This window comes from Salvelinus alpinus, chromosome 1, assembly GCF_045679555.1.
Source record: "Salvelinus alpinus chromosome 1, SLU_Salpinus.1, whole genome shotgun sequence".
NCBI lineage: Eukaryota > Metazoa > Chordata > Actinopteri > Salmoniformes > Salmonidae > Salvelinus > Salvelinus alpinus.
Genome location: NC_092086.1, coordinates 54,030,049 through 54,058,024, shown reverse-complemented (window position 1 = coordinate 54,058,024; position 27,976 = coordinate 54,030,049). Strand labels below are relative to the sequence as shown.

General features: G+C 38.9%; 3 protein-coding genes across 3 annotated transcripts; all 3 read right to left on the bottom strand.

Annotated features, from left to right (window-relative positions):
* Nucleotides 1–1,055: 1,055 nt before the first annotated feature.
* Nucleotides 1,056–3,094, bottom strand: LOC139580662 (interferon a3-like). The gene is made up of 5 exons (XM_071409552.1): nucleotides 2,906–3,094; nucleotides 2,628–2,702; nucleotides 2,353–2,502; nucleotides 1,591–1,683; nucleotides 1,056–1,376 (listed from the first exon to the last, which is right to left on the bottom strand). Exons 1-5 carry the CDS (start codon nucleotides 3,038–3,040, stop codon nucleotides 1,281–1,283), a joined length of 549 nt encoding a protein of 182 aa, XP_071265653.1. The 5' UTR covers nucleotides 3,041–3,094; the 3' UTR covers nucleotides 1,056–1,280.
* Nucleotides 3,095–15,224: 12,130 nt separating this feature from the next.
* Nucleotides 15,225–16,793, bottom strand: LOC139568088 (interferon a3-like). Its single transcript, XM_071389791.1, has 5 exons — nucleotides 16,659–16,793; nucleotides 16,316–16,390; nucleotides 16,036–16,185; nucleotides 15,647–15,724; nucleotides 15,225–15,314 (listed from the first exon to the last, which is right to left on the bottom strand). Exons 1-5 carry the CDS (start codon nucleotides 16,791–16,793, stop codon nucleotides 15,225–15,227), a joined length of 528 nt encoding a protein of 175 aa, XP_071245892.1.
* A 6,563-nt stretch (nucleotides 16,794–23,356) lies between these two features.
* On the bottom strand, nucleotides 23,357–24,432 carry LOC139568066 (interferon alpha-7-like). Its single transcript, XM_071389764.1, has 5 exons — nucleotides 24,307–24,432; nucleotides 24,124–24,210; nucleotides 23,849–23,998; nucleotides 23,660–23,752; nucleotides 23,357–23,555 (listed from the first exon to the last, which is right to left on the bottom strand). The coding sequence occupies exons 1-5, from the start codon at nucleotides 24,430–24,432 to the stop codon at nucleotides 23,448–23,450; spliced, it is 564 nt and encodes a 187-aa protein (XP_071245865.1). The 3' UTR covers nucleotides 23,357–23,447.
* Between the last annotated feature and the right edge of the window lie 3,544 nt (nucleotides 24,433–27,976).

Here is a 27,976-nt window from a genome sequence, read left to right as displayed (position 1 = left end):
TCAAATTTAAAATATATTTTGATTTGTTTAACACTTTTTTGGTTACTACATGATTCCATAGGTGTTTTTTCAAAGTTTTGATGTCTTCACTATTATTCTACAATGTAGAAAATAGTAAAAATAAAGAAAAACCCTTAAAGAATAAATAAATAAAGACAATTGTAGCCCAAAGAAGTTAAAGAATAAAATGAAGAAAATTGTGGATTGTCATCTCCACATACTATGAAATGCGTTATGAAGAAAATTCTATAGGCCTACTGGTGCCTACATGAAAACAAAGGGTCTATCTGACTCCAAATACACCAGAATCCTGAAGAATTAAGAGAAAACAAGCATAGAAAAGGTTATAGGTGTTAATAAAAATTATAAAACAATGTAAGGCTTCTATTATAATATAATTATTTTGGTGACAACCTGGTTGATTAACAATATTTGGTTGTTATCACGTTTTGTTTTTTTATATAAAAATATATGGGACAAAAAATAGACAGCTGCTCATCAAGCATTGCTCAAATAACTTTCAAAAGATTGTTCCAAAGTTTGACCCCGAAAAAGTTTGTTCCAATGAATGAAGTCGTACAAAAATGAGTGCTTTTCCTACGTATTAAGTAGCACAAAAATGCGTATCTTTTCACACAAAAACGCACAAAAGTGCTTGAAATATGCAAAATAGTTTTCGTACATATTTGCACGAATTGAGTGTGAGATTGTGTTGCAACACAACAAACCAACGTGCAAACGTGTTTTACACCATTGGTTGAAACAATGCAAATATTAACAACCACTGTATGTCTTCAAAATGTAGATAAAACTAGAATTGTGATTTCATGGATAATCCTTCCTTGCATCCATAGTTCTGTGACAGTGGTTCTTTTTTTCAACCCCATCTCTCAGCTATTTACAAAAATAGTGTTTGAGTGTGCTTTGGTTTTGTTTGAACTGCAGAGTTCCCCTTTAGAAAGTCAGTCTATAAAAAATGAATGCATGAAAGCATGAATGGATGAATGCAGGCATGCATGAATTAATTATATAAGTGAATGAAAACAATATGAGAATAGTTGTAAGTATTTTTATTAAATTGTATTATATATAAAACACGAATAAATAAATACATAGTGTACACATAAATATCAGTCTACCAATATATATAAATAAATAAATCAGTCATTCAGTCAATCTAGCAGCCGGCCAGTCAGTCAGTCAGTATATATATTAGCCATCAATCTGTTAGCCAGCCTGAGGAATATGTCACGTCTCCAATGATGATTCTGTGGTTCTCCTCACGGCTTGACTCTGCTGTCAATGAATTTCTTGAACTGCACCAAGTTTTCGCGAATCTCCTTTCGCACAATCTCCCATGCGCATGCGCTGTGTTCCTGGAGAGCGTACAAGATATACATTTTATTTCAGTCAACTCAACCACTGCAGGTGTTGTTGATCCAACGCATCCATCGACATTAAAACGGCACTGGGCAATTCCAAGTTTCATATGTGAGTTGTGGCATTGAAATGCGTCCTATTTCTGGTGATCTAGAACTTTTTCTCAGATTAATTTAGCCTCTATTTGAGGACATTTGATATTGGACCCACCTTGTCTTTCAAGACGGTGTTCAGCTTGTTGAAATATGTTTTCAGAGTAACCGAGCCTCCATCTCCAGAGGATTTCCAAACACCACCTACGACCTGGAGACAATATAAAATGCTGGTGAGTGCATTACTTCTGAGACGGTTATGAAAATATATAACAAAAATATTTGTAGTGTATAAATTATGTAAATACCAATGCCCACGATTGTCTGCCCCCAAAATACACTGAGTGTACACAACATTAGGATCACCTTCCTAACATTGGGTTGCACCCCGTTCTACCCTCAGAACAGCCTAAATTCGTCAGAGCAGGTGTTCCACAGCGAATGTGGCCCATGTTGACTCCAATACTTCCCACAGTTGTGTCATGTTGGCTGGATGTCCTTTGGGTGGTGAACCATTCTTCATACACAAAGGAAACTGTTGAGCATGAGAAAGCCAGCGGCGTTGCAGTTCTTGACACATTCAAACTGGTGCGCCTGGCACCTACTAGCATACTCCCGTGAAAGACACGTACATATTTTGTCTTGCCCATTCACCCGCTGACTGGCACACGTACACAATCCATGTCTCAAATGTCTCAAGGCTTCCTCCACACCAATAGGAGTGGATCTAACAAGTGAGAGATCATTGCTTTCACCTGGATTCAGCTGGCCAGTCTATGTCATGTCTATATCAGTCTATGTCATGGAAAGTGCCGGTCTTCCTAATGTTTAGTACACTCATCGTATAACCTATAGACTACACAAGAGGGATCATACTTACACATAACTCTAAGTTTTGAACTTGACGATATATGACGTTTTGGAACTGTTTAAGTGTTGTTTTGTTCCACGTGACAGACGTCAGACTGTTGTTATATAATTGGTCCACATATCGCATAGCCTCTAATGCAACCACAGAGACGTCCTCACCCTGGATAAAATAAAACAGGGTTTTAGGCATTGGGTGTCTAAAGAAGTGGTTAAACTTCCAATTTACCACACTGTACTTTAGTTATACTGTACTTTAGTTTATCAAAATACTGAAGTGTATCCTACCTCTGTGTTCTTGTAAACATCCTCTGGAAACAGTTCGACGTTTTCTTCTGCACACTTAAGTGGAAAGAGTCCACCCTGAAATAGAATTCATATCAATATCAAGAAGTAAACTATATTGTGATAGTAACCTTAAATGAAACAATGTTGTTCAAACGTGAAAGCATTGCTTAACAATAAAATGTGCTATAATGCAAAATAGAAATTAGAATATCATTGCGAATTTTGCGCATCAATTTGTGCACACCAAATAGCGGACTGGTGCAGTTTAAATTCCTCACCATATATGAGAGCAGGTCTATGCTCACGTCGTTCAGCTTCCCCAACCTACACTGCGTCCAGTTGCAAGGTGTTGATGCTGCTGTGCCTTGGCAGAACAGAGTCAGGCAAATGCTTAACCATTTCAATACAGCCATGTTTCTTTTATAAGAACTTGAACGGAACAGCTATTAAAAATGAATAAAGACGGAGTATCTTAATCTTGATTGATATGATACCTAGACTGTTGAAGTTGCCCATTTTATATAAGACAAGTATCGCTACGTAAAGGTGTCAAAATCCCTTTGTGGTGAAGAAGGGTTTCGTAGTTCAGGCTTTCGCTTCCCTTTATAAGACCCAATTTTCAGCGGGTGATTCTTAATTATGCTATTGTAAAACTAATCAGAAAATGTTTGCCTATCAAGTTAACAGTTTTCATATGTAGAGAATTGCATTGGAGCAATGCATTTCATGCTAACATATTCAGCAGGTGTTAAAATGTAGGACATATTGAATATTAAAAACTAAGAAAACCATGGCTGATTTTTTATTTCTATAATACAATGGTACAGGGCTCTCTCCTATGAAATGAGGGCCATATTTAGTAAATATGCTGTAGTTTTGGACATTGCACACCACATTTTTCAGATTCTGTGTAGAAAGGTTTTTTGATAGTCGTAGCACTGAGATCATTTTTTGGTCACAGACGTCAAGTCTGTTGTCGACTCTCTTTTAATCAGGTAGTGCAATATGAAACATTACTGTTCCGTGTTAATATGGCAAATCTTTGAAATAAAAGCACGTTTTATTAATAGAGTGACTGGTAGTGTTGAATGAAGACTAAAGCCGCCGCCTCTAAAATCGAGAGTAATGTGCGGTGGTATTGCGGTGGTACTGCCAGCATGCAGGGGAATTACTTTTCCTTTTCTCTTATGCGCTTCATTCTTATTAAATTGATTCGGTAAATTCCAAGGGGTCTTTTTAAAGTTAGTTCATTTTTGTTTAAAAAAAGAGTATACGCCCTAAATTAGCCTTGACGATGATGTGTGAATTTGACCGAATGTGAATGATGATGACGCTAATGATGGTTATAGCTCTATTTTTCTAAACTTTTACTTAACCATGAAAATCCCATTCAGATATAGAATCATATGACGATGATGACTACGACGTTAATTGGAGGTGTAGGTTTCTGATTATTCAGTTTTTATGTTAAGTCTTTATATTAGGTTACCTTGTAACAATGAACTATCTGATCATGGCATTGATTGTTCAAGATTGTTGGCCAATCATCAAATTAATTATTATTTTAAAACTTGAGATGAATTCCACTGTATTTTTGCAGTCAGTTAATTACAAATGTTGTTAAATGGGTCAACAGGTTTTTTTGGCAGCCTACAGTGGTGGTATGAAATAAATATATTACATCTGCTCATTTGTAGTGCATAGACTCCACTATGCTGCTGTTTTGAACTGCATATTGTCTATAAACAAATGAATGCATGAAAGACTGAATGGATGAATGCATGGATGACTGAATATGTAAATGAATACAAACAATATGAGGCTGGCTAATAGATGCATGTTTTTTTCAGTCAGTCAGTAAATATATCATCCATCAATCTATTAGCCAGCCTCAGGTACATGTCACATGTCTAAAATTATGATCATGTGGTTTGTCCAACAGACTGCTTCTTCCTCACTGCTTGACTCTGCAGTTGATTTCGTCACCGCTTGACTCCGCTGTCGTGGAATTTTTAAAACTGCACCAGTTTGAAGCGAACCTAAACCCCACGATCTCACATGCGCATGCGCTGTGTTCCTGGAGTGCATACAATGCATTCTTTTTTTAAGTCAACTCAACCACAGCAGGTGCAGCGCCAACGCATCCGTCGACTTAAACGGCGTTTGGAAGTTCCATGTTTCACATGTGAGTTGTGGCAGCAAAATTCATCCGATTTGTGGTGATCTAGAACTTTTCCTGTGATTAATTCAGCCTTTTTTCGAGGACATTTGATATTGGACCCACCTTCTGTTTCGTTACGGTGTTCAGCCAGCCCAGCCTCACATTCAATTCGCGCATATATGTACAAAATGTATTTCAGCAGATTTCGTGCGTTTTTGTGCATTTTTGGGGTGGTTCAATTCGTTTGAAAATACACGAATTTCTGTGCTACTTAATTCGTGCGAAAATACACGAATTTCTGTGCTACTTAATTCGTGCGAAAAGACACGAATTTAACCAGTAGGCGACACACAAGCCGTTGCAACAACCATAGACGCGATCGCCTGTATTTATTTATTTTACGTTATGAATATATAGATATTTTGTCTTTTTTTAACCATTTAACCATAAGAGGTTATATATATATATGTCTTTATTTAATCCCTATTAAAACATTGTGGTTTTATGCCTATATGTACTCTTTTCGATTTTTCTGAACAGACTTTTCAGGATAGAATGAATGTAAGCAATGCATGATGGTTAATGGTGTTTTATTCGGTTGTAGTTCCATGTATTTCTTAAAAAATAAACGTGGAAACCATTTTTATTGAACAGAATGTAACTGAAAATACAATGGCAGCCTTGCCATTGTCCATCAATAACAAAACATTTTTTTTTCGTATAACATTTGGGGAAACGTATGCAGTCATTGTAGTCTTACATTTTGTTGGCCAACCAAAATTACCAAAACGTTAACCCGTAATAAGGCTAGGGTGGCTGAGTGTAAATACATGGCTCTGAGTGTAAGCACCTTTTCACTAGAAACGTTCTTGTGTTCAAATTACCGTCAGTGCGAAATAGCTAGAAAGCTTTCGTATTTCCACTTGGCTGCACCTACGGTTACGATAACGATAAATCAAGTGCAATACCTGCGTCGACCTGTGTCGAGCAGCAAAACACCGGAAAGCTTCTAGCCTACCGGAAAGTTACAAGAAGAACAAGAATAGTTACCTCATCCGGTCATGTGACACTCTGGATGCCCCCTAAAAGCAATTTCAACCGTTTTGAAAAATGACGCCTGGTAACCCCAAAAAAATACCAGGTGCATGAAAAGTTTGGACTTAGAATATTTTTTGAAAACCTCCATAAATCACTCAGGCCATTGACTCGAGAAGAAAAAACATAAAATATTTTCCAGAAGAAAAAACAGAATATTTTTTGAAAACCTCCATAAATCACTCAGGCCAGCACCCATTGATTTGGGGCGGTAGTATAGCGCTCCCAGAGCGGGTATGGAAGTCTGGATCCCCCCTAAAAGCATTTAAGGCTCTGTGTGTCTTTAAGCACCATACTTTTTCACTCCATCCTTGTGTGTGTGTGTGTGTGTGTGTGTGTGTGTGTGTGTGTGTGTGTGAGAGAGAGCTTTTCTTCGACATCTGTTTAGCGAAATTACTGATTTACAGTTCATGAGGGTTGACCGATTCACACATTTAAAGTTTTGGAAAGATCTGACTTTTTTAAACCTTCGAAACAGCACCTATGACCCCATTTTAAGGCACTTCCGGTTGGCACAGGAAGCTATAAGTAAATACATATCCTGATCGGGGTATGCTTTTACAGAATCCTGAGTTTTAAGTCTATACGTTAAGAACTGACTGATTTACACAGGGTTGAATGCACTATATATCACAAACTGCTGGTTGGGTATGGCAAAACACTTTTAGGGTGATTTTATCACTTCCGGTTGCTCCAGGAAGCTTAGAATCAACACAGGTAGACCTCATAGTGGCTTGATGGATTGTCATTGAAGACAGGTTCATAAGACATTCATAACCCACATAGGCTTCAGGTTGAATTTAGGGGTGCAGGCAATGTGTTCCTATGGGGTGAGATGTCATTGTAAACTGTTTGATGTAAATACCTTCTTTTAACTGTTAAGGGTTAATGCCACACGGTCAATGTTAGGCTTGCACAGAGACCTTAGGAATGTTCCTGAGGTCAAATTGTGCTTCTAAACCTTAACAGTTCTCTCTCTGTCTCCCAAAAGCAAAAGACTTGAAATGTAGGTCAAGGGTCATCTTCTTGTCACTGTCGCTGCGCTCAGACCGAGCAAGCTACGGTCAAGCGGGGCATCTCGTTGAACTCGGCACGGCTATGGTGATGTCATTTTTAGTGGTGATTTCAGAATGCTATTTTGGTGGTTTTTCACTGTTGAAACATATTGCAAATGCACAAAAGTCAACTAGCAAGTCAGTGTCCATCAGCCAATTAGATATTTTCAGACACCAAACTGATACCATCTGACTCCAAACTCACTTTTTCCAACTCGTTTAGAAGCCAACTATCACATATTTCAGAGCAGGCCCAAAATTCACAGCGCCTTCCATTTAAACCATAATAAAACAAATAATACGTAGTTATGTTCTAGCTGCGGGTCCAGTTTTCACATTATGTTTAGCCCTATGTGAGGCGACCTCGAATCCCTAGTTTCGGCTCGATAGGTCATTCGGTGCCCGAGCAAAACCTTAATTGGTGCTGAAATTCCACTTTTTTCCATGCCTTGCTACGGGGTCCTTGAATGAGCTATCGGACCGAAATGTCGGGGTCCGTCTCTATGGGCCGAGCCGGTTTCAATGCACCTAGTCTTGCAACTCTGGGACTTTTCTAAATGTCACCATTTTGTAATGCTCAAAATGAATTGAAGTCAATGCAAATGCACCGAGGCTTTTTATCGGTCCGAGAACCTTCTAGAGCCACATAACTCACCGTGCTTAATCGACCTGAGCTCTAGAACAGGTTTGTAAAGTTTCAGAACTCTAGGTCTGACGGTTCTTTAAAAGTTCAAACAAAAGTAACTATTGCAGGCACTGTCTGCCTCTAAGCCCCTCAGTGTGTCACTCCATCCTTTCTGTGTGGGTGTGTAAATTTTTCCTTGAAATCTGATGGGATGAATGACTGATTTACAGTTCATGAGGGTTGCCTATTCACATATATTAAGTTTTGGAAAGATTTGACTTTTTTAACCCTTCGAAACAGCCCTTTTGACACCAATTATGGCACTTCCGGTTGGCACAGGAAGCTGAAAGTAAACACATATCCTCATTGGAGTGGGCTTTTACAGAATCCTGAGTTTTAAGTCTATACGTTAAGAACTCACTGATTTACATAGGGTTGAATGCACTATTTCTCTCAAACTGCAGGTTGGGTATGGCAAACACTTTTAGGGTGATTTAAAATCGAATCTTTAGAATCGACACAGGTAGACCTCATAGTGGCCTGATGGATTGTCATCGAAGACAGGTTCATAAGGCATTATTAACCCACATAGGCTTCAGGTTGAATTTAGGGGAGCAGGAAATGTATTCCTATGGGGAGACATGTCATTGTAAACTGTTTGATGTAAACACCTTCTTTTAACTATTAAGGGTTAATGCCACACGGTCAATGTTAGGCTTGCACAGATCGGGAGGATCTTAGGAACGTTCCTGAGGTCAAATTGTGCTTCTAACCTTAACGGTTCTCGCTCTGTCTCCCAAAAGCAAAAAAATATGAAATTGAGGTCAAAGGGTCATTTGGGTCCTTCTTCTTGTCCCTGTCGCTGCACTCAGACCGAGCTAGCTACGGTCAAGCGGGGCATCTCGTTGAACTCGGCACGGCCTGGAGATAATGGCAATGCCATTTCAGGCTTTGTGTGTCTTTAAGCACCGTACTTTTTCACTCCATCCTTTTATCCCCTTTTCTTCGTGGTATCCAATCGCTAGTAATTACTATCTTGTCTCATCGCTCCAACTCCCGTATGGGCTCAGGAGAGACGAAGGTCGAAAGCCACGCGTCCTCCGAAGCACAACCCAACCAAGCCGCACTGCTTCTTAACACAGCGCGCCTCCAACCCGGAAGCCAGCTGCACCAATGTGTCGGAGGAAACACCGTGCACATGGCCCCCTTGGCTAGCGCGCACTGCCCCCGGCCCGCCACAGGAGTCGCTGGAGCGCGATGAGACAAGGATATCCCTACCGGCCAAACCCTCCCTAACCCGGACGACGCTAGGCCAACGGACCTCCCGGTCGCGGCCGGCTGTGGCAGAGCCTGGGTGCGAACCCAGAGACTCTGGTGGCGCAGCTAGCACTGCGATGCAGTGGCAGAGCTTCGAGACCCACTTAAAAAATGTTCGTCTGAACACACTGCAACTGGATCTGTAACCTTTTTTTTTTTTTTACTCCTTTTTGTGAACATGACCAATTTGTCAATGTACGATTTCTCTTAAATTACGATAGATAAATGGCTGGTTCTTTTTTTCCTGACACCGTATGCTTATGTACTTTGACGTGAAGCGGTCAAATTAGCACCCTACTTTACGTTTTTGACATTTAATCCCAGAAAAATGGCCATAACTCAAAAAGCGTTGAGGCCTCGAAGCCATCTTGTTCGGGGCCAACTGTCCATTACGTCTTCTAAATATTTTCCGTTTAGGAGAAAAGGCCACATGCATTTGCAATGTGCTTGTGCATTTGCAATATTATTTATTTTCCCTCTGGTGGGAATTTCCTAGACTGCGGAAAAATGACCAAAATGTGTTATTTTTATAAAACGGAAACCGAACGTCCGAGAGATTTAGTTTGATGACTTCCTGAAAGATCTCTCCCCCGCGCACGGCCCGACGCCGTCCGCAAATTTTAGAAACGTTGCAGGACGTCTAGTAAGGGACCTTACATTTGCAATGTGGCGTTTCTCACTAACCATATGGCGAGTGCTAAAATGTTCCCTTAAGGTATGGAAAGGCCTTGGAAAGGCCATAAGTGTAAGCCAACATAATTCATTTTTTTACATTAACATGTAATACATGCATTATGAAGAAAATTGTGTAATTTAGGCTCCACGAAATATGAAATGGGTTATGAAGAAAATCGTGTATGGTTGCCTACATGACAAAAAGGCGTTCTGATTACAAGTGCACCAGTATCCAAAGTATTTCCCACGAATTAAGTCGCAGGTAAATGTGCGTCTTTTCTCAAATTCTGTTCAGCAAGTCTAAAACAGTACATATAGGCATACGACACATTTTAAAACATGGTTAAACAAAGACAACATTTCTGTATATTCATGACGTTGAATTAGCCATTAAGAAGAACAAAAATGAAATATAAATTATCGCGTCTATATGGTTGTTGCAAAGGCTTGTGTCGCCTACTGGTTAAATTCGTGTCTTTTCGCACGAATTAAGTAGCACAGAAATTCGTGTATTTTCAAACGAATTTAACCAGTCCAAACCAGCCCAAAAATGCGCAAAAACGCACGAAATCTGCTGAAATACATTTTGTACATATATGCGCGAATTGAATGTGAGACTGTGTTGGTTCAGCTTGTCGAAATATGTTTTCATGACGCGTTACCTGAAGTAACTGACCCTCCATCTCCAGAGGATGCCCCAACACCACACCGACCTGGAGACAATATAAAATGGTGGTCAGTGAATTAGTTACGTATTAGGTAAAGTTCTGAAAACATGATACAATTTTTTGTTGTTGATTAAATCACAAATTAAAAACCTGTGCCAATTACTGTCTGCCCCCCAAATATAGCTTAGGCTACACCATGAGGGAGCATACTTACCCATCCCTCTAATTTCTTAACTTAATTAACTAGGTCATCTGTTTTTGAACAGGTTCAGTGTTTCCTTGTTCCACGTGAAAGGAGTCAGTGCTATATATTATTGAAACAATGTTGCGATTGTTTGTGAGACTGCCAACAGGTGTGGTTCCCTTGGGGGAAAGATTCTATTGGGGAAAGGTTCCGGTGGGGGTTGCCATGGAAGCAAAGAAGGGGAGTGAGATGTGTCTGTTGTGTGCTCAAACACACATGCATGTGGAGGTCTGGGAGAGGAAGTTTGTCCATCTGATGAATGGGCATGTGCCTGAACTCAATTTTATACACTAATTGTAGTCTCGCCCATTCATTTCTAATGACCGGTCAATTTTGACCGGGAACATCACAAGTGTACAAAAGTTCAATAAAACACCCCAATGTTATGAAAATCATCCAAATGTATTTTGTGTGTTCAGATGCCTTGTGTGGACAAAGTCACGGAACCGTATGACAATCCGATTAAATTAACTAAATTTTTCCAAAAGAAAACTTGTAAATCGGTCCAATTCGACCGGAACACAGCAGGAGGGTTAATTGGAGTTGTAGGTTAGTGATTATGCAGTTTCTATATTTAGCATTTATATTATGTCACTTTGTAACAATAAACTGATCATGGCATTGATTGAACAACATTGTATGCCTATCAACAAATGAATGATTATTTTCAAACGTGAGATGAATTTCACTGTATTTGTCCAGTCAATGAATTACAAATGGTTTAAATGGGTCAGCAGGTTTATTTTGGTAGCCTACAGTCAGCCGTGTTATGAAATATACATATTACATCTGCTCATGTGTGGTGCATAGACTCGAGTAGAATCTGTAGATCCTTCTATTTCCACACGATTTAATTTCGAACATCCTCCCAAGTACAAAAGCTGTTGTCCTGAAACGACAAAACCCCACAGTAAATTGAAATGAGTAAATGGAAGAACGAAAAAGTGAATAAAATTAAACCATTCAATATAAGCTACTGTGTTACTTTAACCTTTTGCTTTATAAGTTTCTTCATTTAGCTGAAGCAATGTTTTCTAGAACGACGTAGTGTCTTCATGAACAGGTGTCCAATGGTATAATTTTAATCTGCATTTAACTGTGTGAAACTATTTAATGTAATAAGTGGTATTATCATATCAGGGAAGACATTTCAATTAGCAGGCAAAAAATAATCATAATCACGCATTCCGATAAATTGGTTGTCTGTCGGAAAATTATATTTCTAAAGTAATCTAGGGGACTTTTGTTCCATGACAGAGTGTAAGGGTATTAACTAGCGGCTGGGGAGTCAGACGCAGGAGAGAAATAACTGTGTTTCCAACGGCGCAATTTATTTACAAAAACCCACCGGAAAACATAATAATAAATATCCATGTGTAACATAACCCGCCTCACACCAGTACAGACGTACACACACTTACAATAAACAATCACCGACAAGGACATGAGGGGGAACAGAGGGTTTAAATACACAACATGTAATTGGTGGGATTGGAATCAGGTTGGTGACCAAACCAATGGAAAATGAAAATGGATCAGCGATGGCTAGAAGGTCGGTGACGTCGCCCGCCGAACACCGCCCGAACAATAAGAGGGAACAACTTCGGCGGAAGTCGTGACACAGAGGCTGGAAAGGTTTAGCAAATATCGTTCTCACTTGACCTAAAATGATATATGCAGTCAAAACCATCTCTCTCTGTTGGGAAAAATAAATGGATGTAAATTAGTGTGCTATAAAATCATTCCATTGAAGAAAATTATTTGGCTACTGTTTGTCTTCGAATAACAAATTCATGTTGAATTCGATGTTCAAGTTCTCTTGCAAGCACTGAACCGGAAAACGACCACCTTAGGTATTTAAAACATGATATGGTCAGCTAAGATGTCAATTGTGCCCAGATTTAGAAATTAGGCTGCGTCTCGTGCTCGAACACAATCATCAATGGTTTATGTCAGCCGAGTTTGATGCTGTGCTTATTTGGGGATTTTGAGACGAGCATCCTTCCATGTGCATCTCATCGTTGGATACACCGGACATATGCTAAATGAAACACTCCACCACGTCAAACTGGTTATCATGAGTGTCGGCTAAACAACAAAATCTCACGAAGTATTCGAAGAATCGGTCTGGAAATCTGAGACAAGCATCAATATGTAGCCTATAGGAAGGCCTCACAAAATTCCTGACAGCCAATCGAAATGAGACAACCGAGTAGCCTAGCTGCGTGATTCACCAAAAATAAGCCTTATGATGAGACTGTAAAGAAGGTTGGTTTCATAAGTTAACCCGGTGTATCGAAACCTTCCCTTGTTGCCTACAAACGTCAGTGGTGATCTTCAATTGAAAAAATATACTTAACTCAACCAAAAGAACATATGATGATCCACTCTAGACAATTGTCTATAGGGGGAAATTGCGTTTATTGAGTTTACACGTTGCATTCATTAACAGTTTCATGTGCCAAGTCATTGGATGATTATTATTATATATATATTTTTTTACATATACACAAAACATACTTAAAACCATTTAGATACAGCACATATGAGTATTATACCATATAAAGTAAACACACATACTCACCATTCAAGATGTTATGGCAAATAACCTCACACCATTAAATAATTGGATGTATATATCTACAATATCTCTGTTCTATCCAGGAATTCCAAGTCTTAGTCATAACATGCAGCCTTTCCAACAAGTCATTTTGTCAAATTTCTGTCCTTCTAGAGCTGCCACGGTCAACTGCAAGTGCGTTTATTGTGAAGTGGAACCGTCGAAGGGAAATAATGGCTCAGCCGTGAAGTGGTTGGCCACACAAGCAACAGAACGGGACCACTGAGTGCTGAAGCGCGTAGTGCGTAAAAATCGTCTCTCCTCGGTTGCAACACTCACTACCGAGTTCCAAACTGCTCTGGAAGCAATGTCAGCACAAGAATACATTTTTTTTTAAAACGGTTATTTGAGAGCTTCATGAAATGGGTTTCCACGGGACCACACAAGCCTAAGGTTACCATGCACAATGCCAAGCGTCGGCTTGAGTAGTGTCAAGCTCGCTGCAATTGGACTCTGGAGCAGTGGAAACACGTTTTCTGTAGTAATTAATCATGCTTCACCATCTGGCAGTCCAACGGACAAATCTGAGTTTGGCGGATACCTGAAGAACGCTACCTGCCCGATTGCATAGTGCCAACTGTAAAGTTTGGTGGAGGAGGAATAGTGGTCTGGGGCTGTTTTTCATGGTTCTGGCTAGGCCCCTTAGCTCCAGTGAAGGGAAATCTTAACGCTACAGCATACAATGACATTTTTGACAATTCTGTGCTTCCAACTTTGAGGCAACAGCTTGGGGAAGGCCCTTTCCTGTTTCAGCCTGACAATGCCCCAGTGTACCAAGCAAGGTCCATACAGAAATGGTTTGTCGAGATTGGTGTGGAAGAACTTGACTGGCTTGCACCGAGCCCTGATATCAACCCCATTGAACACGTTCGGGATGAAATGGAACACCGACTGCGATCCAGGCCTAATCGCCCAACATCAGTGCCCGACCTCACTAATGCTCTTTTGGCTGAATGGAAGCAACTCCCCGCAGCAATGTTTGAAGTAACATCTAGTGGAAAGCATTCCCAGAAGAGTAGAGGCTACTATAGCAGCAATGGGGGGAATGAGATGTTCGATGAGCAGGTGTCCACATACTTTTGGTCATGTGGTGTATAAACTTAAAGTAGAATATCATGTGACTGACGATCAGCAACGAGTTTAATCTCACTGGCAACCACAGTCTGGGTGTTCAGACAATATTTTCCCTCCCGCTGAGTCGACCTTGTGAGAGCAATCCTCAGACACCCGGTCTGTCTACAACAGGCGCATTTCTAAGTATTAATCAGGTAAAACATGTAGAATAAGCAGTGGTGTAAAGTACTTAAGTAAAAATACATTAAAGTACTAATTAAGAAGTATTTTGGGGTATCTGTACTTTATTTTACTATTTATATTTTTGACTACTTTTACTTTTACTTCATTACATTCCTTAAGAAAATGTTATTATTTTTACTCCATACATTTTCCTTGACATCCAAAAGTACTCGTAACATTTTGAATGCTTATTAGGACAGGAAAATTGTCCAATTCATGCACTTATCAACAGAACATCGCTGGTCGTTCCTACTGCCTCTGATCTAGCGGACTCACTAAACACAGATGTTTCGTTTGTAAGTTTTATCTGAATGTTGGAGTGTGCCCCTGGCTATCCGTAAATTAAGAAAACAAGAAAATGGTGATGTCTGGATTGCTGAATATAAGGAATTGGAAATACTTTATACTTTTACTTTTGATACTTAAGTATATTTTAAACCAAATACTTTTACTCAAGTAGAATTTTACTGGGTGAATTTAACTTTTACTTGAGTCATTTTCTAGTAAGGTATCTTTACTTTTACTCAAGTATTACAATTGGATACTTTTTCCACCACTGAGAATAAGTGTGACACTGAAAAGCAGAACGAGACACAGTTAAATTCAACTAAACACATTTTCAATATGCAATTTTTTCTTAGGTTATTCAAGCAGACAGGTAATACAGTTCAGTTCAACATTGGTGCAAAAGGGACATACAAAATATAAATATAAATGTATAATAATAAAAAACAATAAATTATGCATTTAAATATAATAAATAGACTGACAGGGTCCCACATGATTGTATTCGTGCTTTATAAACTGGTAAGGGCGTAGCTTCTGAGATGAGTCCGGATGATCAGTGAATCTTTGCCTGAAAAATATCCAATCTTTCCAGATGATGTTTCGTCTCTTTCCTGATGAGCTCCCATGCCAGTGCACTGTAGTTCTGAAAAACTGTACATATTAGTGGTATGGACTTTCTAGTCATATAATGATCATATTGTCTTGAACAACAAAGGGCTGGGGCCGTATGTAATAATAATAATAATAATGTATGAAGCATGTCAGAGTAGGAGTGTTGATTAACGATCAGTATTGTCTTTTAGATCACTATAAATAAGGCAGAGGAGACCTGATACTAGATCAGCACTTCTCTGAGATGCTTAATACATATGGCCCTAGAACCCAAAAAATGTTTCAAAACTGCTCCTGCTTAGCCTAGTTTATATTCATTTGATTAGATATATTAAGCACGTTGCCATCCGAAAACAAACTCACCATTTTTCTCAGAACCATCCTATTCAAATTCTTGAAGTAACGTTTCAGTCTCCTCTCAGGTATCTTGGCAGGTGATACCTGTTGGACAAGATTAAAACATTAGCCTCCCACTGAACATAATAGCCTACATAGATTTTCTCACTTGTACAGTTAGAAGTCTACAGCTTAAACAGGGCTCTCCAACCCTGTTCCTGGAGAGATACGGTCCTTTAGGTTTTCACTACAATCCTCATCTAGCACAGCCGATTAATTAGCTGGTTGATAAACTGAATCAGGTTAGTTACATCTGGGGTTGGAGCGAAAACCTACAGAAGGGAGGTTCTCCATGAACAGGGTTGGAGAGCCCTGACCGAAACAGGGATTATACTTTAAATAGACCCGTTACTTACACAGGACTTAAGGTTCTCAAATTGGCGTTCGAGAATGTTGAGGAAATTGTCCAGCTTTTTCTTGTCCCAAGTGACAGCCTTCATATTCCCATCAAACAGTTTTGTGATTTGATAGATGGTCTCGTTCCGGAATCTGACTTGGTCCTCAAACTACACATGAACATGTAAAAAGAAGATTAGAAACAGTATAGTCTTCAATTATGCCATCAATATAACTTTGGGTCACGACCGCTATACTAAAGCATATCAGAACATGAAAAGTCAAAATTGAAGTTTTTACCTTGGCGTCATCTATGGGTCTGTAAAGTGATTCGGGGAAAAAGACAGGGGCAACCTGCTCTGTGATATCTCCTCCCTGGAATACAACCAATATAGTATTTTAAGTCACGCGTCTAAAAGTATAGCTTTTACTGCAAGGACAGTATAGGCCTAATGTATATAGCCTCTCGTGATCGCTCTGTCATTATAGCCTAGCGCCCTTTTACTATGGCTACTCAAATATAGATGACAGTTTTCTAACACAGCTGCTAAACATGAAACATATGACTACTTTACTTGGTTGGTTGTTTTGCTGTCCTTAATACATGCATTCAGTCTCCTCTTACAGTGTGCTGATAGCTCACCATCTGGTCCAGCAGTGAAAGGTATTCTGCGCTCAAGTGGCCGTAGTGGTGTCGGATCCAGTCACAGCAATGACACACGCTCTGCATTCTGCAAATAATAAGAAAAATACACGTCCAACTCTGCATTGTATACATTGTAAATAGCAGTTTGCTTTGCTCTTAGTTTTCCAGTTGAGTTTGAACATTTTGGCTCTTATTAAGGAGTTTTATTTGGAGATGGGAAAGTGAAAATTGTATGGTGAATTTCCCCGATCAACCTACCGGAGGCGGGGACTTTAACTTTCCAGACTCTAGCACATGCAGCCAAAGGAATTCCATGCCTTGTCCGACTTCTGGACGACCAAATGCCAGCGTTGAATGATAGTTTAACCACAACAATATAGGTTATTTTATTTTGATATAGGCTATTTGCGAGAATAAGCTACACGTGAGCTAGGCTTTTAACTGCCATTATCTTCGCGTGAACCTAAAAAAAAAATACAAAACAAGCCTGATAACGAAATCGCCGAGGTCAAAACAAAACCCAAAATTATGACATTTACCCACATAATAAGTCAATTTAGTGGGTTTCGTTCCCAAGTTAGTCCGAAATATCCTTTCGCGGCGTTCTTGCAAGTCCTCAATGTTGCGCTTCAAATGAAAATTGAAAGGGAGACGTCTGTGTCTCTCAACTTTTAATTTCAACAATGATGTAACCAACTTTCACCTGCTGGTGATGCAATTTTGACGAGCAATGATAACATGATTTGTTGGAACTGTCCTTTTCTTTACAAAGGAAATATGAAAAATTATATTTGACCATACACTGGGTGTACAAATCATTAGGAACACCTTCCTAATATTGAGTTGCACCCCATTTTGCCCTCACAACAGCCTAAATTCGTCGGGGCATGGACTCTACAAGGTGTAGAAAGCGTTCCACAGGGATGCTAGCCCATGCGTCCCACAAATGTGTCAAGTTGGCTGAATGTCCTTTGAGTGGTGGACCATTCTTATTTTTTAACCTTTATTTTACTAGGCAAGTCAGTTAACTGCTGGGAAAGCATAGGCCTTATGTCTATTCTTGGATATTGATAGACAATCTAAATTGTTGACGTTATGGAACCACTAATACGGCTAGGCTTCACTGCTGGTCTCAGATCCCTTCATCACTTTTCACTTCGCCTAGACTTTCTCCGTGTCTGTCTGTCTGTCCTTCTGTCTGTCTGTCCTTCTGTCTGTCTGTCTGTCCGTCTGTCTGTCTGTCTGTCTGTCTGTCTGTCTGTCTGTCTGTCTGTCTGTCTGTCTGTCTGTCTGTCTGTCTGTCTGTCTGTCTGTCTGTCTTACCCAATGCTCTTTCACCTGGGAAGCGTAACATGAGCCTGGTTCAACATTGTAGCAGCCGCCACAATTCACCGTTTTTCCCCCAATGAATAATTAGACCAAACAGAAATTATTTATTTGATGTCATGGTGATTCAATAGTTAATCATTACATGACTTTTAAGTTAAAGCACTATTTGTTTTGCTCAGAGTCTGTCAGTAACTCTATTAGAGGCAGATGATCTACTCTTTTGGCTGCTTCTGATGACGTTTGCATATAATGACAATAGAATCTCGAAACTATGCTGGTATTCTTTTGTCCTTTATTAAATATATGTATTATTATATTCTTATCTATGAATATTTTGTATTAGTAGCAGTAATAATTAGTAAATGGCACCATACAAAGTTCTATTTGGACCCAATTTTGGTTCAGTGATGAAGAACACCTTGGGTTCGATATTTGGTTCAGTGAAAGATTGTAGGAAAATTAATGGAATCATTCTGTAAACATTTTTTTTCATAAAAAGTGGCAATGCAAACAAATTACTTTGGTAAACACAGGAGACAAATTCTTCTTATTGTTTTTACTTTTCCATTTCATATCCATTACATTGATATAACTTTTTATATATAAAAATATAGCCAACCATACACATTCATTGTTGACACATGCATTTGATAAATGTTATTCGCAATTACAGTTGAAGACCTTGAAATCCCCCAAAATGTCCAGTACAAAGACAGGAGACAAGAGAGCACAGTCTGAACATTTAAATAAATATTACAGAGCAATGTGGAAAGGTCTACATTCTACAAGCTTTCTCATAGCATAAGAAAAGCATGTTTCTCTTTGAGGTTAAAGAGAAAGTCTCCCCACAGTTTCAGGTTTTGGCTTAACAACCTTGTCGCCATTGCTTGACCCTCTGAAATAAAACCAAAAGAAGACAGTTAATTAGTAATATAGTTTACATAATGTTATCTTCTTCAGGCTGCAAGCCTGACACCGGTACACTTATAACAACATCCAGCTCAAGTGCAGGGCGCGAAATTCAAAATATATATTTTTAAAATATTTAACTTTCACACATTAACAAGTCCAATACAGCATTTGAAAGATAAACATCTTGTGAATCCAGCCAACATGTCCGATTTTTAAAATGTTTTACAGCGAAAACACCACGTATATTTATGTTAGTTCACCACCAAATACAAAAGAGGACAGACATTTTTCACAGCACAGGTAGCATGCAGGTAGCATGCACAAAGCCAACCTAACTAACCTAGAACCAACCAAACTACCCTACAAACAACTTCCTCAGATGACAGTCCTATAACATGTTACACAATAAATCTATGTTTTGTTCGAAAAATGTGCATATTTGAGCTATAAATCAGTTTTACATTACTGCTACCATCACAGCTACAGTCAGAAATAGCACGGGAGTAGCCAGAGTAAATACAGACACCAACGTCAACTACCTAATTACTCATCATAAAACATTTCAGAAAAATATATGGTGTATAGCAAATGAAAGACAAAGATCTTGTGAATACAGCCAATATTTCCGATTTTTTAAAAGTGTTTTACAGCGAAAACACAATATAGCGTTATATTAGCTTACTACAATAGCTAACACACAACAGCATTGATTCCAGGTAATCGGTAGCGATAGCACAGTTCAACAGATATATGAAATAGCATCCCAAATTGGGTCCTACCTTTGTTGATCTTCCATCAGAATGTTGTACAAGGGGTCCTTTGTCCAGAACCGTCTTTGTTTGGATCCAGAACAAACTCTTTCCCTCTTGAATTAGCAAGCACACTGGCCATGCGGCGCTAACCTCTCCTTCGTGAACAAAGTCATACAACGCAACACGCCTAAAGTCCCGAATAAATTTCAATAATATAATAAAACTATATTGAAAAAACATACTTTAGGATGATATTGTGACATGTATCAAATAAAATCTAAGCCGGAGATTGTATTCGCCCATAACGACAGCTTGCCAGAAGGCGATTCCAGGTCCAACTTCGCGCTTTCGAAAAGAAAAAAAATGGCGGACCCCTCATTCCAAGATGATGTATTCCACCTCAGAACAAGATAATCAACTCATTTCTGCTCTCACTTCCTCTTGACATCCAGGGGAAGGTGTATGACGTGTATGTATAGTCCTAAGTGACATGCCCATTTATAGACAAGCTCTTGAACAGAGACCTCGCTTTCAGAAATCTCACTTCCGGATAGGAAGTGGGCTGCAGAAGGAGTTCTGTTTCACTTAGAGAAATAATTCAAACGGTTTTAGAAACTAGAGAGTGTTTTCTATCCAATAGTAATAATAATATGCATATTGTACAAGCAAGAATTGAGTACGAGGCCGTTTGAAATGGGCACCTTTTCCCAGGTTACTCAATACTGCCCCTGCAGCCTGAAGAAGATTTATCCTAATGTGCATCTAAAACTAGAACAACGGAACAAAGATTTTCATTATTTTCATTATTTCCTCATTAAGCCGCAAATGTAGAAATGACTTGTCTGTCCTTGAAACCAGGTCCACCACTTGGGTTCCTCCTCCTGAAGTTTCAACTTGTGTTCTAGAGGTAAAGAACAAACCAATATTGATCCTACAGTGACAGCTTAAAGTGAATTGATTTCATCAAAGTGTTAGTGTTGGTTAGTTATGATTTTACTGGTGAGATTATTGAAAGAATGATGTGAAATAAAAACAGGCAATGTAATAAACGGATCTTTCCTCCCAACAGCTAAAGGTCCTGAAGCTTCTGCACATGTGCAGGACCCCCAACTCCACACAGTCTCCTCTCCATTCATAGAGAACAGGCTAGCCTACTGTGGCGAATGGTGCTCATTTAATAAAGTTAGATCAAAGTTGAATCTATTTCTGCAAGATCACATAATGATAGTTTTCTACATAACAGAACCAAATATAATAGCGTAGTATAACGTTACTGTAAGACAAAAAAAAAAAAACGATTTTCTCATGAAATTTGAGGACGATTGTGCTGCTAGGCAAAATATGTGATTTGATTGAAACTAAACAGGTAGGCTATGCTACAGTTTGTTAACACCATCTGCCCTAAAATTCACCCATTGTACATCATTTAAAACAACACAATAGGCTACTACGAAACTGTAGCCTACAACTCAAGAAAATCTAAATGCATATCCTCATGAAACTGATTGAGATCAATTGGTTGGTATGCAGATTCTGCATGACGTTACACTGGAAACATTTGAAGAGTTATTATTCACAATTGACTGTGAGAAATGTGAAGGGAGGTTCTCTACGAGGGAGGTTCTCTTTCTTAACCTCAAAGTCCTCTATTGTGGCTAATAGTGGCCAGCAGCATACCACCCTGCATACCACTGCTGGCTTGCTTCTGAAGCTAAGCAGGGTTGGTCCTGGTCAGTCCCTGGATGGGAGACCAGGTGCTGCTGGAAGTGGTGTTGGAGGGCCAGTAGGAGGCACTCTTTCCTCTGGTCTAAACAAAGATCCCAATGCCCCAGGGCAGTGATTGGGGACACTGCTCTGTGTAGGGTGCCGTCTTTCAGATGGGACGTTAAACGGGTGTCCTGACTCTCTGAGGTCATTAAAGATCCCATGGCACTTATCGTAAGAGTAGGGGTGTTAACCCCGGTGTCCTGGCTAAATTCCCAATCTGGCCCTCAACCATCACGGTCACCTAATAATCCCCAGTTTACAATTGGCTCATTCATCCCCCTCCTCTCCCCTGTAACTATTCCCCAGGTCGTTGCTGCAAATGAGAACGTGTTCTCAGTCAACTTACCTGGTAAAATAACGGTAAAATAAAAAAATAAATAAAAAATAATCCTTATTGTGTCTAGCTTCACATAGATAGGTCGGACCACCATTAATCAAATAAGAACTGTTTTATAAATTATGGTGATTTTAGATGATGACAACTAGCCATATAGTTAGCCAAGCAACTATAGCTACATATTATGTCGTTTTTCTATGTGGAAGAACATTGTTTGCATCCATCAGCTAGCTAGCTTTTTTTATGACCAGCACTGTAGGTGCGCGAGACAACTTTAGCAGCATCATAGCATACGTATCGAAGAATCGTTGTGACATATGTAATACGAGTGATAGTGTAATCAGTGTGTAATTACTACGTAAAAAATATATGCTTAATTATGCTGTTGTGAAATGAATAAGAATGTTTTTTGTCCAGCAAGTTAACAGTTTTCATACATGTGTTTGCGGAGAATTGCATTGGAGCAATGCATTTCATGAGGTCAGAAAGCAGTAATTCAGCAGGCAAAATTGAATAGGAAAAACTAATAAAACAGTAGCCTATTTCTACAATGTTGCAGGGCTCTATATTAGCAAATGAGGGCCATGGTCAATATTGTGGACATTGCACACCACATTTTTCAGATTCTATGTAGGGTTAACCAGAGAGTTTTCAATAGGCAAGGCACAGCGATCACATTTTGCTCACACGTTAAGTCTGATGTGACTTTCTTTTAATCAGGTAGTTCAATCTGAAGCATGACTGTTCAGTGTTAATATTGCACATCTTTGAAATGAAACACATTTTATTAACAAAGTGACTGGTAGTGTTGAATGAAGGCTAAAGCCGACCCGCCTCTATAATGGAGAGTAAACTGCGGTGGTTTTGTCTTTACTTTTTCATTTTCTCTCATGCGGTTCATTCTTATTACATTGATTCGGTAAATTACAATTTTTTACAATGTGTTAATTTCTGGTTGATAAAAGAGTATGTGCAAAAGATTAGCCTTTATTAGGCGCTTACCAAGACGACGAAAATGATGACGATGACGTGTGAGTTTGGCCTAATGTGAATGAGTAGGAAAGTAACATGGATATATAGTCTCATAGAATGATGCTTATGATGATGGTGATGTGATGAGGACGACGTTAATTGGAGATGTAGGTTTCTGATTATACAGATTTTATATTAAGCATTTATCTCATGAAACCTTGTAAAAATGAACTGATCATGGCATTGATAGAACAACATTGTATAACTATCAACATATAAATTCGTATTGGAGCTCAGAGTACAACGTTCAAAACAGGCCCGCCCTGTCCAGTGCTAAAACACACTTCATTGAAAAAAGGCTTTTGAATACAACTACATTTTGTACTGACATCCATATGTCCTGAGCGTGTTTAATACAAATCTGAATGTTCACACATCGACAGACTGGGTTACAGAATGAACACTCAGATTAACAATATTTAAAAGTATACAAATGTTTATTAACTTAACATTTGATAAAGAGCAACATATTTTCAAATAGATTAATCAATAAATTAATAAATAGGCATACTTTAAAAAAATAACCTTGTTAAATAAATAAATACATATTTAATATAGCTGTTTGACGTTCCACATTACATGATTGTAGAATAGTAGGCTTTTAAAATCAAGCACAATTGTAAAACTCAATTGTAAAAAAGTTCTGCAAGTTCAAATTCATGTTCTGTTGGCCCACAGAAGGCTATCAGAGTTGTGTTCCAGAATGAACTGTAGGGTGTACAGGAGCTCTTTTCGAACCACTTCCCAGGCGCAGTAACTGAAATTCTGTGACAATACAAATAAACTGTTAGGGCAATGGAGGGTAGTATTGTCCAGTGTAGAGATATTATGAAAACAATGTGTCTATTTGTGTTTAACCTATAGTCTACCTTTTCTTTTAGGACTGCTGCAATGTTCCCAAAGTACGTATTCAGTCCTTCTGCCCTGATGAGATAATCACTTGTATCCACACTACCCATCATCTGCCAGAAAGAAAAAGGCAGGCGATGAATAATAATAAAAATGTCACAATACCACAATTTAACAGTTAAGCGATATGTGTTGGCATAGTAACTCACACATTTGCTCTCTTCAATCTGGCGGTATACAATATTCTGAAAATTCTCCAACTTCTGTTGGTCCCACTTAGTAGGCAGGTCGTCAGCTCCAAACAATGTGTCGATGTTCTTCAATGTCTCATAAATAGCCTTAGCACCACTGCTGCTCAACTGAAACGGACAACAACAATAATTTCAAATAACATAAATGGCAGTTTAAAGGTATCTACTTTTTAATGGTTGCAAATACTCTGTCATGCTGTAAAGAACACTTGAATATGCTCGCTTGCCCTTACCTGTGATGCGCCGGAGATTGCAAATGCGGTGGCTGGGAATGCGATGAAGACATTCTCCTGCAGACACTCCAGAGGAAAATGTCCCCCCTGAAAGAAAGAGAAAACACAGCATTCACGTTGAGCTATTCAGTTAAACATAGTTGGATAATACTTCTCAAGACAAAAGCAATATAAAAAATCTACCATGTCTCTCAGTAGGTTGTGGGTTATTCGCACCAGCTGTCCTTGTAGCTGGCAGGGCATGGGCATGGAGCAAACTTGCGCGAGGCAGAGGAAGGCGCTCATCCAAGTGATAGTCTGAAGTGCCATTCTTATTGTAGTTAGATGATCTGCAGCAGATGATCATTGTTAGTAGAATATAATCCTGAAAACAATTCATTATTTGTATCCTGAAGCAATTATCAAATGATAGCATATTGTTGACTCACCTGTTGCCAGTATATTGCAAATTTCCTCCAGTGTGAATGTGGTTTGTGTTCTGATTCCATATCTGCGGATTAATTTAAATAGCGAGGATTGAAAGGATGTACAAAAAGTGAAAGGGTGTCACGCTAAATTAAGTGTTAAAATGAATGAATTTGGGAAAGTTTTGCCCAGTGAACCGCAAGACCGGATTTCTCTTTCCTTGTGCTCCACTTCCCTCTCATCGTGTTTCGAGTGTTCCTTCATGGGAGGCACGTTATCCTAAGTTGGTTGAAAAGAATTTACTCATAGCTGGCCTTGTGAACACTCAAACGTTTCTAAGAAAGACAGGGAAAAAGACCAACGACCTCTTAACTTTACAATGATTGCAGTAGATCTCTTCATGTCTTTATTGAACTAGGCTAGTCAGTTAAGAACAAATTCTTATTTTCAATGAAGGCCAAGTAACAGCGGGCTAACTACCTTATTCAGTGGGCAGAACGACAGATGTTTTACCTTGTCAGCTCGAGGATTCGATTTCGCAACTTTTTGGTTACTTGTCCAACGCGCTAACCACTAGGCTACCTACCGCCCCATTCATCAACACCAATATTAAACAAACTTTTATGGACTAAGGGTAGGCCTACTACAATGTTTGTTTTTTAATCACAAAACTGCTATTTGCTTGTTTGTTTGTCTCTCTCTCTCTCTGTGTGGGTGTGTGTCCGTGTCTGTGAGAGAGAGGGAGTGAGAGATGATGATTTAATATGATCTCGTTCTGTTTGGATCTTCTGTCTTTAGTCCCATGCATGTCTATACATTTGAATTAAACTCTTGATAATAACTGATGATTAAATAGAAATTAAGCAGCATTTTATGACGTCCGTATCTGAATAATGAGGCTAACATTATCATTTGACTAGTTATTACTTTCGAGAGCAGGGATATTCCTATAAATAACCAATGTGCCAATGTGTTGTGGTAACATTATCGTAGGCTTATTTTTTTTTTTTAATATAACCTAATTCCTTATAATACTACTTTTCATCGTCTTGGATATGCTTAGTTAAAGGGGACATTTCTGCGATTGCTACATCCTATTTTGACTTTTAAATTAATGATACACAGGCTACCTATTGACTCTTGAAGAATATATCACTTTTAAATGCCTAATGAGCTTCGTTCACCTGTCTTACTTCAACAGAACCCAAAATGTACTTTTTTATGACATTGTTTGAAACTACATCTAAACAAACACTGTATGGCTTCAAAATGTAGTTACAATTATAATTTTGATCTCTTGGAGGGTCATTACTTGAGTAAATATCTCTCTGACTGATTACTTTTCTCGAACCTTATCAGCTATTTCTCGAACCTTATTAGCTATTTACCAAAATATTGGTTGAGTGACCACTATGTTGTTGTTTTGAACTGCATATTGCCTTTTAACAAATGAATGCATGAAAAACTGAATGGATGAATGCATGGATGACTGAATATGTAAATGAATACAAACAATATGATAATAGATGCATGTTTTTCTCTTAATTTTATTATATATAAATAAAGGAATAAATAAATACATAGCCTCTATTCCATCCAGGAATTCCAAGCCTCTTGAAAGGATTGCATCATAGGCCTACGTAAGGAATTGACCTCATTTATTCATTAATAGATATTAGGAGGATCCCTGATGCAACTTAAAAAGGTCTATATATATGACTAAGCTAAATCAATGAATTTTATTTTCATTTTTTACCCACCACCACGCTTCATTCAGGGGACTAAACTATTATCTATTAAAAGCTTGGTTTGTTTTATTTCCATTACTTTTTCTTATTTCTCCTTCAATCATAGTAAAACATTCGGGTGTTTAATACATTGGACAGACTTTATAAATAAACATCCCACAATGTCAAGTGGGAGATAAAAGTTCCTGGTCCACTACTACCCAGATCTCCCCACCTCCTTCAGTCCACTGCCCCAGTGTGATTACCACAAACAACCAGGAAAAACTAAAAGAATAGCAACAATTACAAAGTAGAGAAACAAATTCAAAATAAATTACACAAAGAAACAAAACAAGAATACCTAAACATAAAGTAGAATTATCATGTGACTGATCGGCAACCAACTAACAATGATAAGTAAGCAATTCTATCAATACCAAGATTATCATCACTAGCAATATGCTTGAATCGAATTTACAAAGAAATATTTTCCGAGGCTGAAGCGTGACAAGAAATAACTGCACTGAAAAAAACAGCACCGTGGCGTTGTTCTTAGCTGCTTCTCTGCGTGCAGAACGACTGCTCTACTCTACTTCCTGTTTCCGTACAATCTAAGTACCAGAAAGCTCCACTAGGGGGTAATAAACACCATGGAACACAATGAAAATCCATATTAACCACTGTAATAAAATAATCCGTTATCTTCTAACAGGATGGCAGCCTGATATAAAGAAATTGTGCCACTATGAAATAAATCATGTATCAAGAAACAAATAATGTCCTTTCTTTATTTTTATATTTTGTCTCTAGGATGCTTCAACAAGAAGAACAACTTTCCTAACCTTTTTGTCAGTACTGGGAAAGGTTTTGACCACAAGCCCGACTGGCCAGTCATTTCTGTGCGACTGACTGTCTTTCAATAAGACAACATCTCCCACTTTTACATGTGTCTTTTCTGCGTCTCTGCAGCGTTGTCAGGTACTCCTGTCTCCACCTTTTCCAAAAGGTGTCAGCGAGACACTGGACTTGTTTCCACTGTTTTCCATGAAGGTCGTTCATGCTGAAGTATCCAGAAGGGGCTGAGGAAGTCCTGGTCTCTTGTGTCAGTAACATTGAGGGTGTGAGAATGGCAGGCATGTCAGGGTCGGTTAACACTGACACTAGGGGTCTCGCATTGATAATTTCCATAAGAGTGCTCAATGTGCTCATGTGTGAGATGAGTGGAGCCCGTCTGAAACAGCATAGCATCTGGCAACCCCAATGAGTTTCTCCCAAGAACCACCCATATGAGACGAGTGTGGGGGATTAAATATTTAAGTAGATCCCTTGTCTGAGAGGTATTTAGTCAGTTCTGAGTCATTTGTTTTTCGATTCCCAGTTCCCTGCAGGCACCTATAAAGTTTGAACCTCGATCAGAGCGTAGCACTTTTGCTGGACCACGGATAGAGAAAAAACGCCTCAGTGAGTTGATGAAGCTGGATGTGGACATGGATTCGATGAGCTCAATATGGACTGCTCTAGTAGACATACATGTAAAAAGTACCGCCCAGCTCTTGGAGTCTGCACTACCACCTCATATTTTTTTTTATTTCACCTTTATTTAACCAGGTAGGCCAGTTGAGAACAAGTTCTCGTTTCCAACTGCGACGTGGCCTGACCTCTTGTGCGTCGAGTTATGACATTCCATGGTCCAAACACATCAAGTCCAACGCTGGTGAATG

What these genes read in the sequence shown, in the direction of transcription:
- LOC139580662 (XM_071409552.1), bottom strand. Translation starts at nt 3,040, where the DNA reads ATGGCTGTATTGAAATGGTTAAGCATTTGCCTGACTCTGTTCTGCCAA. An exon ending in TTCAAAACTTAGAGTTATGT is followed by an intron (nt 1,684 to 2,352) that starts GTAAGTATGATC and finishes TATTGTCTCCAG; the next exon opens with GTCGTAGGTGGTGTTTGGAA. An exon ending in ACACCGTCTTGAAAGACAAG is followed by an intron (nt 1,377 to 1,590) that starts GTGGGTCCAATA and finishes TACGCTCTCCAG; the next exon opens with GAACACAGCGCATGCGCATG.
- LOC139568088 (XM_071389791.1), bottom strand. Translation starts at nt 16,793, where the DNA reads ATGTATACAATGCAGAGTTGGACGTGTATTTTTCTTATTATTTGCAGA. An exon ending in TTTCACTGCTGGACCAGATG is followed by an intron (nt 16,391 to 16,658) that starts GTGAGCTATCAG and finishes GTTGTATTCCAG; the next exon opens with GGAGGAGATATCACAGAGCA. An exon ending in TTGAGAACCTTAAGTCCTGT is followed by an intron (nt 15,725 to 16,035) that starts GTAAGTAACGGG and finishes CTTGTCCAACAG; the next exon opens with GTATCACCTGCCAAGATACC.
- LOC139568066 (XM_071389764.1), bottom strand. Translation starts at nt 24,432, where the DNA reads ATGGCACTTCAGACTATCACTTGGATGAGCGCCTTCCTCTGCCTCGCG. An exon ending in ACAACCTACTGAGAGACATG is followed by an intron (nt 24,211 to 24,306) that starts GTAGATTTTTTA and finishes TCTTTCTTTCAG; the next exon opens with GGGGGACATTTTCCTCTGGA. An exon ending in AGATTGAAGAGAGCAAATGT is followed by an intron (nt 23,753 to 23,848) that starts GTGAGTTACTAT and finishes TCTTTCTGGCAG; the next exon opens with ATGATGGGTAGTGTGGATAC.